The following is a 14,213-nucleotide window of genomic DNA, read 5'->3' as shown; positions in this document are numbered from 1 at the left end:
AGAGGAGGCTGAGCTAAGAAAAGAACTATGCAACTGTTTCTGTGCTACAAGCTGGCTTCCACCAGTCATACTCCATGCTTGCTCTCAGGCTTAGCAAGAGATTTCATACCTTTCCAATGGCAAGTTTCTTGCAAGAAAGGGTTATATAAAAAGCCAGAGCCTTGAAGAAGCAGGAAAATATGAACAGCCAGAGGGACACAAAGTTTGACCACTAGATGAAGATTTCACTTTCATTTGCTCTCCTCAAAAGTCCAGTGAAGCAAGTATTGCTTGTCTTTACTGAACCTTCAGGGGTCATTTATGAATCAACAGGAAATACAGAAAATTATCAAGAGAAAAGTTTTGCAAAGTGACTTCAGCACATAGCCAACATATCATTTTTTTTCTTTCAGTATCATTTAGCAATATGAAGCATGATGCCATATTAACACATATGATGAAGAACAGAGAAGTTGCTTCCCAAAAACATTCCTCACCTCGTTTTTTTCTTTTTCTTTTAAAGTTGGAGCAGATATCACTGCGGGATAACCCACTGTAAGAATTAAGCTGACTAGCCCGTCAAAGTAATAAGCCAAAATAAAACAGTCTATTAGAGACACAGTAGTTTGATCACTTCTAATTCCAACAAACTACCATAAAAGCGGTGTTACAAACCACATGGTTCAGGCAACAGCTGCTTCTCAAGAGAAACAAAACAAAACAAAAAATCAGGCAAGCTACCTCTGTCTCTGGGGCAACAATTCCTGCAGAAACCAGATATTTCTCCTGTGAAACAGGTTTGTTAGCCTCACACTGCTGTGAGATCCCCAGGTACTTTATTTGCACCTCCCCAGTAGTCCCATGTTTTCTTCGCTTCCCTCTGTTAGTATCATTATTCATGAGTACATTGGACACTTGGGCACTGGGATTCCAGTGGCATGCTTCTTCCTGTGGCTGCAGAAAGACGATGTGAAGTTGGTACCAATACAGTCAACCTCAATACTGTTGACAACACTGGTACTTCTAGTAAAATGCCTGTTGCTCAGAGAATAAGGAGGGCTTTTAATGCACTTTAGAATCATTATTGTAAAAAATAAGCATATATGGAGAACTGATTTGTTAGTGACTTTGATAGTATTGCTCCTCTGAAGTGGTTTCAACATCCCAGTTCCATTCAAGTTTCCAAAGTACCTGACCTGCAGAAGATCTGATGTGCTAATTTCTAATCTTGTCTAAGTAAAACATACAAGGGACAAACTGAAGAACAATCTTTGCATTTGAGCAAAAAAAAACCCAAACAAAACCCAAAATAAGCTGCATTAAGTGATATAAAATGTATGATCCAAAACAGAACTTTGCCTGTTAAATTACTGGAAGGAACTCCTGCTATACCCAGCACTGCTGCTTGCAGGAGCTAGTTAGGGCAAACAGAACCCGGCCCATGAACAGAAACTATTGCTCTGTGCTGCCATCCTGTTGTCCCCCCAAAAATGTGATGATCTAGGTGAACAATCCATGCCTTGTCTGTTGAAACTGCCCACAAAAATCTGCCAATTCCCATAAAAACAAGAGTGGGGGCTGCGTATAGCCACATGGTGAAGCAGAACTCCTACTGATCCCATAAACCCCTGCATCCTGTCCTGGCTGCTCCAGGATGCGACAGACAACTTCCAGCTAAAGGCTGTACCTTCATAGACCACAAAGAAGCCTTTGCCCAGGATGTTACTGCTGCTCCGGAACTCGATCCACAGCCTGCTGTCCGTGGAGATTACCGGTTCAGGGATCTTGTCGCCACAAAATCTACCTAGAAGGCAGGAAAGAGACGATCAAGATCTCCTGGCTGACAGGTAGCACAATGTAGCAGGCACCTGTGGCTCCAGGAAGCAAAGAGTCTGTGGTTAAAGGAGCTGTGCTTGTGTAAAACACTCTTTCACTCTCACCACTTGTGCTTTTGAATGAGTTTCTGGGTTTTTTACCCCATTAATTCATACCCTCTTAAATTATTAAATTAATAAAGTTTTCTTCAGCTGGAAGCAGAATCCAGTAGTCACAGATGCAGCCTCTGTTGCCCTGGTAAATTCAAAAAACCTCTTGTTTTTATCACCTGATGGGGCAAATGAGTTGCTGTATTGAGTCTGGCTGAGATGGAGTTAATTTTCCCCACAGCAGCCCTCACAGCACTGTGCTGTGTATCGGTAGTGACCAAGGCGTTGATAACACACCAGTGTTTTGGCCACTGCTGAGCAGTTCTGGCACAGCACCAAGGCTGTCTCTCCAACATTCCCCCTCACCAGTAGGCTGGGGGTGGGCAAGGTCTTGGGAGGGGACACAGCCAGAACAGCTGACCCAAACTGACCAAAGTGATATTCCATACCATACGATGGCTGCTCAGCAATAAAAGCTAAGAGAAAGGAGCAGGGAGGTGCGGGGCATTCATTATTTATGATGTTTGTCTTCTGGAGCAATCACTATGCATACTGAAGCCCTGCTTCCCAAGAAGTGGCTAGACATCACGTGCTGATGGGAAATAGAGAATAAATCTTTTGTTTTTCCTTTGCTTCTGCATGCAGTCTTTTGCTTTATTAAACTGCCTTTATCTTGACCCATGAGGTTTTTTCCATCTTATTTTTCTTCCCTCCCTGTCCTGCTGAGGAGGGGAGTGATAAAGCAGCTTGGTGGACACCTGGCATCCAGCCAAGGTCAACCCACCACAGCTGCAAGGGTGGGGAGCCATCTCCTGTCCTTCTAAGAGGTGACATGAGGGAACATCCTTTCCACCTGCTAGGTATCAGAAACTCCTTCATTTATTTGCGCCCAAGAGCAAAGTCAAACCAAGAGTGGGATGCGGCCATGCTGACAAGAAAACACTCTTTATCTCATCCTCTTCTCTCACTCTCCTCATAAATCTACGTCTTCCCACTTAAGCCTCTGCAGTCATTCAATCTCTTCCAAGAGCTTTGTGACCAAGGGTCTCTTTGCTCCATGTTTCACCCATCTCTGAGCTCTCTGTCATGCACTAGCACTGGTAAATACCCGAATCCTACCAGTGAGGGAGAATCCAGAAACAAAACAGCTGCAGATAGCATCTGCAGCCCAAACAATCTCAACGACCCTCACGTGGTGCTCCTCTACCTGCTCCAGCCAGAAGCTCCTCACGGAAACAGAGCAAGCACCAAGTATGCACTGAGAGCACACAGTGCAAATGTGTTTTTTCACTTCAGCTGACACCAGCAGGGCTATATACTGAATCCAACTGAATCCCCAGTGGGAATTTGATAGCAGTGGAGAACAGTTCCTCAGGTTGAATTCAGTCAGGACAGCGGTGATAGGGATCCTGGCCTTGCAACACCAGGCAAAGGCTTCTTTGAACAACCTCCACTGGGTAAAAACCTGGTTAATGCCTTACCTGCACGGCAGCACCTTAGTTCCCATTAACAGGCTACATTGGTGGTTCCCTACACGGGACAAGGAGACAGGTAGTTCAAGACCTGTTGGCTGACAGGCAGAGAAGGCTGTTGCTTTTCTTACGTATGGGGGGGCAGAGTATAGAATCACAGAATCATTTACATTGGAAAAGATCTTTAAGATTATCAAGTCCAACCATTAACCTAGCAAGTCCACCACTAAACCATGTCCCTAAGCACCACATCTACATGTCTTTTAATGCCTCCAGGGATGGTGACTCAACCACTTCCCTGGGCAGCCTGTTCCAGTGCTTGATAACCCTTTCAGTGAATAAATTTTTCCTAATATCCTGGCACAATTTGAGGCCATTTCCTCTTGTCCCATCAGTTGTTACTTGGGAGAAGACCCCGGCACCCACCTGGCTACACCCTCCTTTCAGGTAGTTGTAGGGAGCGATAAGGTCTGCCCCCAGCCTCCTTTTCTCCAGGCTAAACAACCCCAGGTCCCTCAGCTGCTCCTCATAAGACTTGTGCTTCAGACCCTTCACCAGCTTTGCTGCCCTTCTTTGGACGTGCTCCAGCACCTCAGTGTCTGTCTTGTAATGAAGGGCCCAAAACTGAACACAGTATTTGAGGTGCAGCCTCACCAGTACCGAGTACAGGGGGACAATCACTTCCCTAGTCCTGCTGGCCACACTATTTCTGATACCAGCCAGTAGCTGGCATGAATCCTGTGCATTAAAAGCCATGGGGCCCCCTGCTTAGATAGCTGCCCTCACAGTCAGCTACTGCCACTTTTGGCTCTGCCTGCCCCACCTTCACCACTTGGCAGCCTCGGGAAGGCTATGACCTTCAAGGATGCAAGAGCTATGCCTCTGTCACAGGCCAGTCAGTGCAAATGAGACTGCAAAGTGAGTTGCAAACTTCATTTCTCTTCAATGCCAGTTTCATTGCCAACGTTTTCCCCTTGGAGATTCCCCATCCAAATATTAGCACAGACTCTAGCTTTATCCAACTATTCAATTCTGTGCCCCTGTACCCTAAAGCTGCCCAGCACTGTTGGGGCAGCATGACAGCCCTGCAGCATACCAAGAGCATCTCCCATCTCCACTTCCAAAGGGGATGCTAACAAACAGCATAAGTGTTGCAAAGCTCCTTCCTCTAGGGTCACTGAGCAACTGCCTCCTGGATTTAGACCTGGAGTTTAACAAGGGTGTCAAGGAGAGGAAACGCAGATGAGGAACGAGAATGAGCAAACTCCTTAGAGTGTGATAAAGGGCCCATTCATAAAAAGTTATACACCATTTAAAGGCTGGGTTTTCACACACTTCTCTGGGAAAATATGCAGCGCACATGTATTTTTTTCTCTCCACAAGAAGCCCATGCTTTCACAATTCACACTAATCCCCCTCCCCACCCCCTGCTGAATTGCCGTCTGTCTGCCTGTTCCGAGCTAATTTCATGGGCTCAGCCCCTTGCGGGAGCCGTGGCCACTCATGCAGCATCTCTTTCCAGATGGAAACACTCACGAGTCCACCTGCATTAGGGGGATGCGGAGGTGCTTGGCTTCTGAAATACCTTTAAATTACTCGGCAGAAAAAAAATAAATAACGAGGAGCTAAGTTGCAGCTGCTGGAGCAATGTTACCTGACGCATGTGCAGCAGAAAACAGCAATAACTGCTGCCAACCCCAAAACAGGCAGGAAACAGTAAAACTGGCTGCCAACTCTGCACTGAAAGGCAGGCCCACAGAAACCTCTAGAGAGCAGGACGGCTCCAGCCTCAGCACTACACCTGGTACTGGGGCTGGGATGTCCAGTGGGGCCAAGGCAAGCACCCAGACCTCCCCAAGCCCACTGACCCCACACTGACTAGCCCGGTCCTGTGCTGCAGCATGGAGCACAGCACCTCTAATGCAGCTGGTGATGCTACACAACTGGATTTCTTCTTTCCTTTCAGGCAGAAGGGGTTGTTTGCGGTGAAGCACTTCACACGTTGGGACACTGAGGTTAGGAGATGGGGTCAGGATCAGAGCCAGTGGCAAAGCAGGCGGGGACTCCTGACTGCCACAGAACATTTGCGGTTACGATAGCAGGAGGCAGAGGAACAGGGAGGACATAGAGGAACTGTGCTTCCTTGAGATCTTTGGGAGCAGGAGCAGAGTAGAGCCCTTGCACAGTCTGATATCCTAGGCATGGTCTAGCAAGTTCCCTGCTAGAAACAGAAAGGCCCAAAGTACAGATTACTGTGTACTTGTAGACACAAATATTTGAGAAATAATGGCAGGAGCTTGGGCCAGGAGCTGTATGGCTGCCTCGTTCTGACTGCCTGACAGTTCTACCCAGGTTTTAGGAAAAAGCAATAATAAAACTCCAGAGACCACATTTTTAATCCCAGCCATGCCCCTGACTTGATTCCCTCTCTGCCTCAGTTCTCAAGCTGAAAAAGGAAGGAATAAAAGTCTTTGCTACCAAAGGACATGAAGCATGGATCATTTGGTGTGAATACCACACACCAATATCTCTGGATGAAGACATTAATGGATGGCCAGTGCACTGGCTGGACATAAGCTCCTTCCAGGTAAAGGAAGGTCTGTATCTGTTTGGGTTTTTTCCTCAAAAAAGCTTCAAGAACAACATATGAAATGCAATTAAAATGAAACAGCTACTCACCCAGTAACGGAGCCTTCCTCCAGTAGCCATCACGCACCTCCACATAGTCATACCAGCAAAGGCGACTTTTAAACAGGTCCATTGATGTGAAGTTTAACATAATCTGAAAGGAGAGAGCGAGAGCACACGCTTCTTTGGGAAGGGAGCTACTTTAAAAAGAAGACCCTAGCAGTTATGTGCTTCACCTCTGCTACAGTGCTGCCTCAGTGAGTATGCGGGAAAAGCCAGTTGGACAGTTGGTTGGATTTTTTAATCAGTTTTCCTCAAAAAAGAAAGGCATCTCAAGGTATTTTAGTGAAACCATGAAAGTACATGACAGCAGACAGCACTTTACTATCCATTCTGTAATTCACAGTCACTGCTCCTCAGTTACTAAAATGCTACTAAAAAAAGCCCAATTTGCGGTTGGTTTGTTTGTTGGTTTTTTGCTTGGTGGGTTTTTTTTTTAAATTTAAAATTAAATCCTTGGATTTGATTAATGGGAATATCATAAAGAAACATATTGCCCCAAAATGCAGCTGGGGTTTGGGGTCTATACCCTTATATAAATGACAGAATATATAAATGTAAGAAAGAGCTAAATTTGCTGACAAGCTTCCACATTCTGATAATTACACTCACATCATCATCATGATGCAGTTATGTTCAGTGGCTTTACCAAGCAGAGCTTAGCAAGAAAATTTTATCCCTTTGGTCTGCTTCCTCTGTAACAAGGATTACATAGGCTTTGCTCTGGGCCTATGGAATTCACCAATGGGGATGTACTTGTGGCATTTTTGTCCTTACAAGATTTGACCCATGTATTAATTCATATCCATAGTCTGCTACAGAAACATCATTAGATTAAAATAGGTATAGATACAACTCTTCTGAAGAGGCTGAGAGACAAAGGGAGAATTTACAGTAAGATTTACACTGAAAAACTCCCAGTGCCAGAGTTTCAAAACCTGGATGGTTCTCAGCACCTCTGTCCCTGGCGAAGCTCTCCCTGCAGCTAATGGCGGGTGCTCAGCACTGCATGGGACTGGGCTTGCAGGTGACAGAACTGGGTCCCAGAACAAGACAGCTGCTGCAAAATGAGTGAGCTCTGCTCTTCTTTGTTCAAGTCCAAGTCTTAAGTGTGTCTTGAGGGTGGTCCTCAGCAAAGCCGCTCTGTCGAGGAGCTCCCAAGCCAGCCTGTGCATTCCTGCAGCCTGGTACAGCATGAAAGGCCTGAAGGGCTGGTATTAGTGGATTAAGGAAAGATTTAATTTCCACAGGAAGATCAATAAAACAAAAGGAGCTGCGAAGAAAGCAGACAGGGTGGGTGATTGATGCGCAGCTGGGCTCAGCGTTTCAAGGCAGGGAGCGGGAGTGCCCTGACAGGGACATTATGCCTGCATGACAGGGGCAGGCCGCTGGTGTCACTCATGGCTCCTCAGCTCCCTCCGGGACCCCAGCTTGCTGGCGTATTTTATCTAACTCGTCTGACTGGCACCTGGCTTTGAAAGGTAGCTCAGCCAGAGCATGTGGGTGGCAGGAAATGTCCACACAGAGTTCAGCCTCAAATAGAGAGGACGGATCAGAGATCAACATGCAGCCCAGACCTGTGAGGGGTCTCTGCTCCAGCATTACCTCTTCCTCCTCAGCACCATGTATTGCTGACCCCATCTCTGGGAGGACAGCAATGGTGCTCAGGAGCCTTTCCAGGCTCCATCCCTGCACTCCAGGCATGCAGAGATCTTTTGGCAGCCGCTAACACTGTCATCATGGGCAAAAACACACACAAGGGAAGTGCAGAGTCCACCTTGCACTGGTGTGGCACTTACCTTCTCCCCTGGGGTCACTGAGATCCTCCAGACACAGTGGGAATAGGATGGGTAGCCATTTGGAAAGCCAGGGGCTGAGAAATTCCCTGTTGAGTCCTGCAAGGTCTCTCCACAAGCTGTGAGAGAGGGAGAAAAAAAGAAGAAAACCAAACCAGCAACAAGGAGTGACTCTCTGAATGACATCAGGGTCTATCAAAATGTTTGCACATGGCTGCTGCGTGCCTTTTGGTGGCTGGTACTCTAAGGATGTTCGTTCATGGTACTGGCCCAAAGGTCATTGACCACCTGAGACCTTGCCAAAGGGTGGTATGAAATTTGTCAGAATTCCCAGGATAGATGATGATCAGTGCAAGGACACAGGGAAAACAGCTTTAAAAGAGGCATCGTTCTTCCTTCATCTTCCTTCCACATGCCAGTACTTTCAGATTTCAAACCTACTGAGGAATATCTCATCCACTAATCAAATGCAAAAATATTAACCCCACCCCACCTTGCAATTCCATGACAACTGACAGCAACTCTGTTTTCCCTTCATTACAAGCTGCTCGACGAAGTTCTTCTTAGATACCATTGCTAAGTGTCTTTTTTAACAAAAGCAGGGCAAGCCCCACTGCCCTCATGCTTTGGCTGTCCAGCACCTATCCTGCCGTCACACTGCACAGGATAAAACGTGAGCAGTGCAGCTCACTCTGCTCTCCACCTTCCCAGTTTTGTGGCCTGATGCAGTTGATGAAATGTAGTTCCTAGGGTGACTTTTGGGAAGCAAGTAATATGCAGACGTATATGCTCCTTTAGGGAACTGCAGCTTCCAACATCTGGGAAAGCTGCGACTACTGTAGCTCCTGCTCTCTGAGCCAGAAGAACTGAGCTGGAACAAGGAGTGACCATCTACATCTGCAGAGCAGCTGACTGGCTAGGTCAGAGGATCACAAATATCAAAGCTCCCATTTCTTTGAGTGCACAGTAGACACATGAAGATACCCATTCCAAGGAGCAAGGACCTTGGTTTGCCTGCTTTCCAGTTGCTTCTTCTAATTTCATAACCCACTGATTTTACAAAGCTGCCCTTGACATGCAACTTGGTTTCCTCAGCGATGGTAAAGCAGCTCCCAAAAATCCCTTGTTAAGCAGCAGTGCTTTGAAAGATCTGACAAGGCCAAACATCTGGCTCCCTTTCTCATGGAAATGCCAGGGGATGTTCCTCTGCCTGATGCTATCACACACTCACTAATTTTTCAGCCATGATGACATTTAGATGGGCAGGTTGGAAGTCGGAGGTGAAAAGAGACTGGTCCCATTCAAAAAGCTTAATATCTTCAAAAAGGAGAGAGGGAGTCACCTATGCCAGAAATTCTTAATTTCCCTGACATACTTTGACCCACAGCTTGACAGGTCAGACTAAACGAACAATAGGCAGGGACACAAAAAGGGGTTTTGGTCAACCAAACAGCTCCTAGGGGTGCACTGGAAGGTGAAGTCACTACTAGGAACAATTTGCACATATTTCAAGGCACAAGTCAGCACGGGATCTGGCAAAGTGATTCCTGTCAGGAAAGACAAAGTCATTTTAAACTACTAGAAAAAAGCACCACTGACCAAAACAGGCAGGTAAATGCACACATGTGCCTCAAAGGAATGAAGAAAAGAGTACAAAACCTCTACACTGCCCCTTCCTTCTCAAGCAGTTTTCAGCCCTGAGAACTGCCCCTACCACTATGCAACTATGAAGGAGCATTGCACAGAAAGTTTTACTTTCAATTCTGCAAAAATAGCTAATATTCTCCTACCTCTCCCAACATGTTTGGCAGGCGATGCTGTCTGTATTCTTCAGGTGGGTAGGGAGAGATGCTTGTAAAAGGTAATGACCTGTATGAACTAGAGAAGAAATCTGGACTTCTATTTGCAGAATAAATACACTTCCTTCCTTTCTACCTGTTGCAAAGATTCCTTGCCTTGTTATCTGTGTCAGAATCTGTTAGGATAATTCCAGCTCTCAGGATGCTCCTAGGACCCTCAACCAGGAAATGCATGCTGCCCCAGCAGATAAACTTCTCAAGGAAGCTGAGTGTCGGCCATATTTATTCTGAGGACAGCAAGCCATTCTTCAGCTGATCCTCCAGCATCACCACTAGTCTGGAGTCACCACCACCTTAGGATGGCTCTAGAAATGGCAACATCTGACAAGGTGTCACAATAAAGAAGGGATTCCAATCCATAACTCACCAAGATACATAAATGTTCTTTTTCTCTGCTAAAAAAAAAATCTGTTTAAACAAATATGAAATGATGAAGAGAGCTCTAAATCATTTGGAACACGTACTACATGACCGTAATGACACAGGACAAAGAGGATTACTGCTCTCAGCTGAACCACAGTGAAGGTTTCTGACAGCCCAGGCTGAATTCTCTCAAGTGTAATTACACAGTACCTGGCAAGACTGTGTAATTATGGAACAGGTACTAACGTATCTACCACCAAACACTGCTCCACTGAAACATCATGAAAGGAGACCTAGCTAACTATCCAACCCTTGCAGAGGAAACTCTCCAGACATGCTAGGAGAGGCTGGCCTTTCAGCACACGCAAGCTGCTAGAAAGGAACAGAGGCAAAAAGCAAGGTAGAAAAGGTGAATGTTTCAGAAGTCATCTGTAAATTAAGTAGTTGAGTGACAGGCACTTACTGCTCATCAGCAGTTACTGGTACACCACACCTTTTTGAAGCTGCACGGAGAATTGGATGGGATGACATACAGCAGGACCATTCTCAATTTATAGTTTAACCATTTCTGCACAGTTAGCACAGCCACACAGGCCTGTTTCCTTTAGCACAGCACAAGGCAGCAGGATGTGCTGGTTTAAAGTCTTTGGTAGTGACTATACTCATCAAATCCTCAACCATACAGCCATATCAAATCTAGCATTTACCACTGTGCAGCAGAACGCATCTTGCCTTGTAGAAATTCCTTCAACAAATTTCATTTGGTTTCACCTGGTTTGGCACTAACTGTAACCCAGCAGGTATAAGCTTTGGGGAATTAAGAGCAATTTAAAACAGCAGGGTTTTAGAATGGAAAAGCTAAGCCAGCCCTAACTGTAGCAGCCACAAGAGCTCCAGTCTAATGAGTTGGAAAGCCCTGTTTCTTACAATAGACACAGCAGTCATTCAGGCTTATACCGGTGCATGCTTGCAATTCATCTTCCACCACGCTAGCTCTTTTTTTTGGGGCATTTTCTCAGACATTCTCAGGTGGATACTCTCTAAAAGTGAAACCATCTGCCATTCAACTTCTGCATTATATTGTTGTGTTTTACCTAAAAATCCTCAGCTTCATTACTGAACAAAGTTGTCCTCAACCAAAAGTCTCATTCAGACCCTGCTCAAACATGCAACTGAAGTCCCTTGGTTTTGAACTCCTGTAGTTTGCATTTTGCAGAAGAGAACTTTTCAAGCTAGAGATTCAATAAATTTTCACGCAAAGCAAAAGAAAAAAAAAAAAGAAAGAAACAAAAACCCAATAGATATTTGAAGAAAATTTGTTTAGTAGGCTTAAAGCTCTGATCATTCTGCTGCCAGGTATTTTCTGAACTGCAATAACCTCTGCTAAAGCTTTGTGGGAAAAAGCCTAAAAAGTAGAAAAGTTCTACTTTGCAAATGGAAACTTGAGACTCAGAAGGGTCCTCATTTTAAGAAAGTTGCTTTGTAGCTTTTAGTTCGACTTTAACCTCAGGCCAAAGTGGCTTTTCAGCTTGCCTCAAGAAATCTGAATCTAGTCAATGCTTCTAGCTATGAGAATGAAAAGCTGCTTGGATTAAGTCTGACCCAATCAAAAAAACATGGTGCACGACATTCCTTTTTTTTATTTTTTAGTATTCAAACAAACCAATCCCTAAACTAATCCGTGAGATAATTTTCCAAGAACTACATCTTGTTCAACCAAAAGCAAAGTAGAGAAAATTATGAGTGGTAAAAAGAAAAAAGGTAGTTAGAACTAGCACACCTAAGAAAGTTACATCACTCACTGTAAGTTAAGCAGTGATCCTCAAACATCATGGACCCTGAAGCACTGCTGATCCTCAGAATTTATTCTAGACCATTATGAACCCATACTCTCTGACTCATAGCTGGATACAGAGCAAAAATGGATTTGCACACCAGCTATTGACATTTTCCATGGCCTCATGAATGGTTCACAGAGCAGTGCTAGCCAGCCATTCACTTAAGGTGTGACTTTATATCGGTAATACTTATCTCTCCTCCTCACCTTCTCCCCTCTCTCCGATATACTTATTCCAAGAGGATTAATCATTTATCTTTTTATTAGGTTTATGATCAGTCAAACCACTCTCAATGAGATCAATATGCTGGCCAGATTGACCCATTTAGATAACCTCCTGCTCCACACTTGCAGAAGTCCTTTTTTTCCCTCCCTGCATGATTACAAATGTTACTGACTCATTCTGCAAAATTAGGGCAAGTCTCTCATTCTCCAATATCTTTTCATGGATGTTTCACTACCAGCAGAAATTCAACAGAGTTTATTAAAATTTCTCCTTCTGAGCATCACACCTCCCATGCTATCTCCCTTCTCAGTCACCGCAGTCCACGCCACAGGCACCAGATTGGATGTCACTTTTGCTTCAAGTCTCTTTACATCCTCATATTCAACCCACCCTTAAGTCTAGCAGATTTGTTCTCCAAAATTTAGTTTTCTCTTTTAACCTATTCAGCTAAAACTGTTGCATAAACTTTCACTAACATCTCCACTTTAAAACAGTCTTTTTGTTCTGATGGGTAAATTTAATCTCCTAATTGTATCTGGGATCCCAATGCTCTTTTTGTCAATCTTTTCAGACCCCAGATAAAGCAGGACCCAGACTATTGGTCTTTAGTATGTCACACATACTTAGTTGGGTTCTCTAGCAAAGCTCTTCCTGGTCTATCAACCAGGATACAGCCCTCCCCCAAACAACCCAAAGCACCAGCTTCCAGCACCTGGTTGTTTCACAAATCAGCATCTTTGAGCATTCTTCCAGGTTATCTCCCAAGCCTCAGTGCAACACTTCATTATCACAGAGATACATTTAGGGTTTCCTTAAGGCTCATCGCTGGGACAACATCTGTATAAATAACTCAACAGAAGTTTGATGGTTGGTGTGCAGAGACCTTGGTCTACCAGATCCCTCTGCCACTTTGCTAACTCCTAGTCCCCTCTCTGTCCATGGTCTTGTACATTGATTTCATTTTCTATGAACAGAGCCTACACCCTTCATTCTAGACAGTGTATGTATATAAAAACACCAGCAAAATACAAGCCTCATCCTCGTCCCTCTTTCCCAGCCTCCTCTGCACCTCCTCTTACTAGTTTCAGTAGACAACACCAGACAAATCTGAAGCCCTAAACCAAACAGGAATACTGACAAAATACTAATAGGGGAGGACATGTTAGGCAAGTTCAATTCTCCCACAGCTCCAGCTTGAAGCATTTGATGGTCTACATTTCCTGAATTTCCTTCATCAAAGGGATCACTAAGGTGCTTTTGAACCCTAACACCTTCTAGATAAACCACGTGTCTACAATAAAGCTGGAGCCATCTCCACAAGCCATATTTACCTGGGCATTTGTATAACTTCCTTGCCTGAGCGATGTCTCCCTGACTCAGGCGAATACGCTGACCAATAGTTGGCCGGACCCCATTATCATCACGACGGGGAAGGATGGTGTCGAGGAAAACCCCTCTAAAGGGAAGAGCAGAGAGACAAAGAGCAGTGAAGTAGGGAAAGTGACACGATGCACAGAAAGTCATCCTGGCAGGCCTCCCACACCATCCCCATGACCATATAGCCCATGCTAACAAGCAATAGTAATGCAGATTGTGATAACCACATGTCTTGAGGTGGTGTCGTGGTTTAACCCCAGTCAGGAACTAAGCCCTACACAGCCGCTCGCTCACTCCCCCCGGTGGGATGGAGAGAGAATCAGAAGAGTAAAAGTGAAAAAACTTGTGGGCTGAGATAAAGACAGTTTAATAGGTAAAGCAAAAGCCGCACATACAGGCAAAGCAAAACCAGGAATTCATTCACCGCTTCCCATTGACAGGCAGGTGTTCAGCCATCTCCAGGAAAGCAGGGCTCCATCAGGTGCAATGGTTACTTGGGAAGACAAACGCCATCACTCCAAACATCCCCCTCTTCCTCCTTCTTCCCCCAGCTTTATATTCTGAGCATGATGTCATATGGTATGGAATGTCCCTTTGGTCAGTTGGGGTCAGCTGTCCCGCTTGCATCCCCTCTCAACTTCTTGTACATCCCCAGCCTGCTCACAGGTGGGGTGGGGTGAGGGGCAGAAAA

The 14,213-nt window shown here is 45.1% G+C and overlaps 1 protein-coding gene across 7 annotated transcripts in view; it reads right to left on the bottom strand.

The window, feature by feature from the left end:
- Positions 1-14,213, bottom strand: part of TLL2 (tolloid like 2) — a 96,365-nt gene that overhangs the window by 16,978 nt on the left and 65,174 nt on the right. For 5 of the 7 annotated variants that reach the window (XM_054831833.1, XM_054831834.1, XM_054831836.1 and 2 more), the window contains 4 exons: positions 13,477-13,601; positions 7,864-7,979; positions 6,056-6,158; positions 1,667-1,783 (listed from right to left, as the gene is read on the bottom strand). In XM_054831833.1, the coding sequence (XP_054687808.1) occupies positions 1,667-1,783; positions 6,056-6,158; positions 7,864-7,979; positions 13,477-13,601 (461 nt within the window). The remainder of the gene's footprint in view (positions 1-1,666; positions 1,784-6,055; positions 6,159-7,863; positions 7,980-13,476; positions 13,602-14,213) is intronic. The other 2 variants (XM_054831840.1, XM_054831835.1) reach the window with 2 other exon arrangements.

The sequence above is a fragment of the Grus americana genome, chromosome 7 (genome assembly GCF_028858705.1).
Source record: "Grus americana isolate bGruAme1 chromosome 7, bGruAme1.mat, whole genome shotgun sequence".
NCBI classification, from domain to species: Eukaryota; Metazoa; Chordata; class Aves; order Gruiformes; family Gruidae; genus Grus; species Grus americana.
This window is presented reverse-complemented; position numbering and strand designations above follow the sequence as displayed.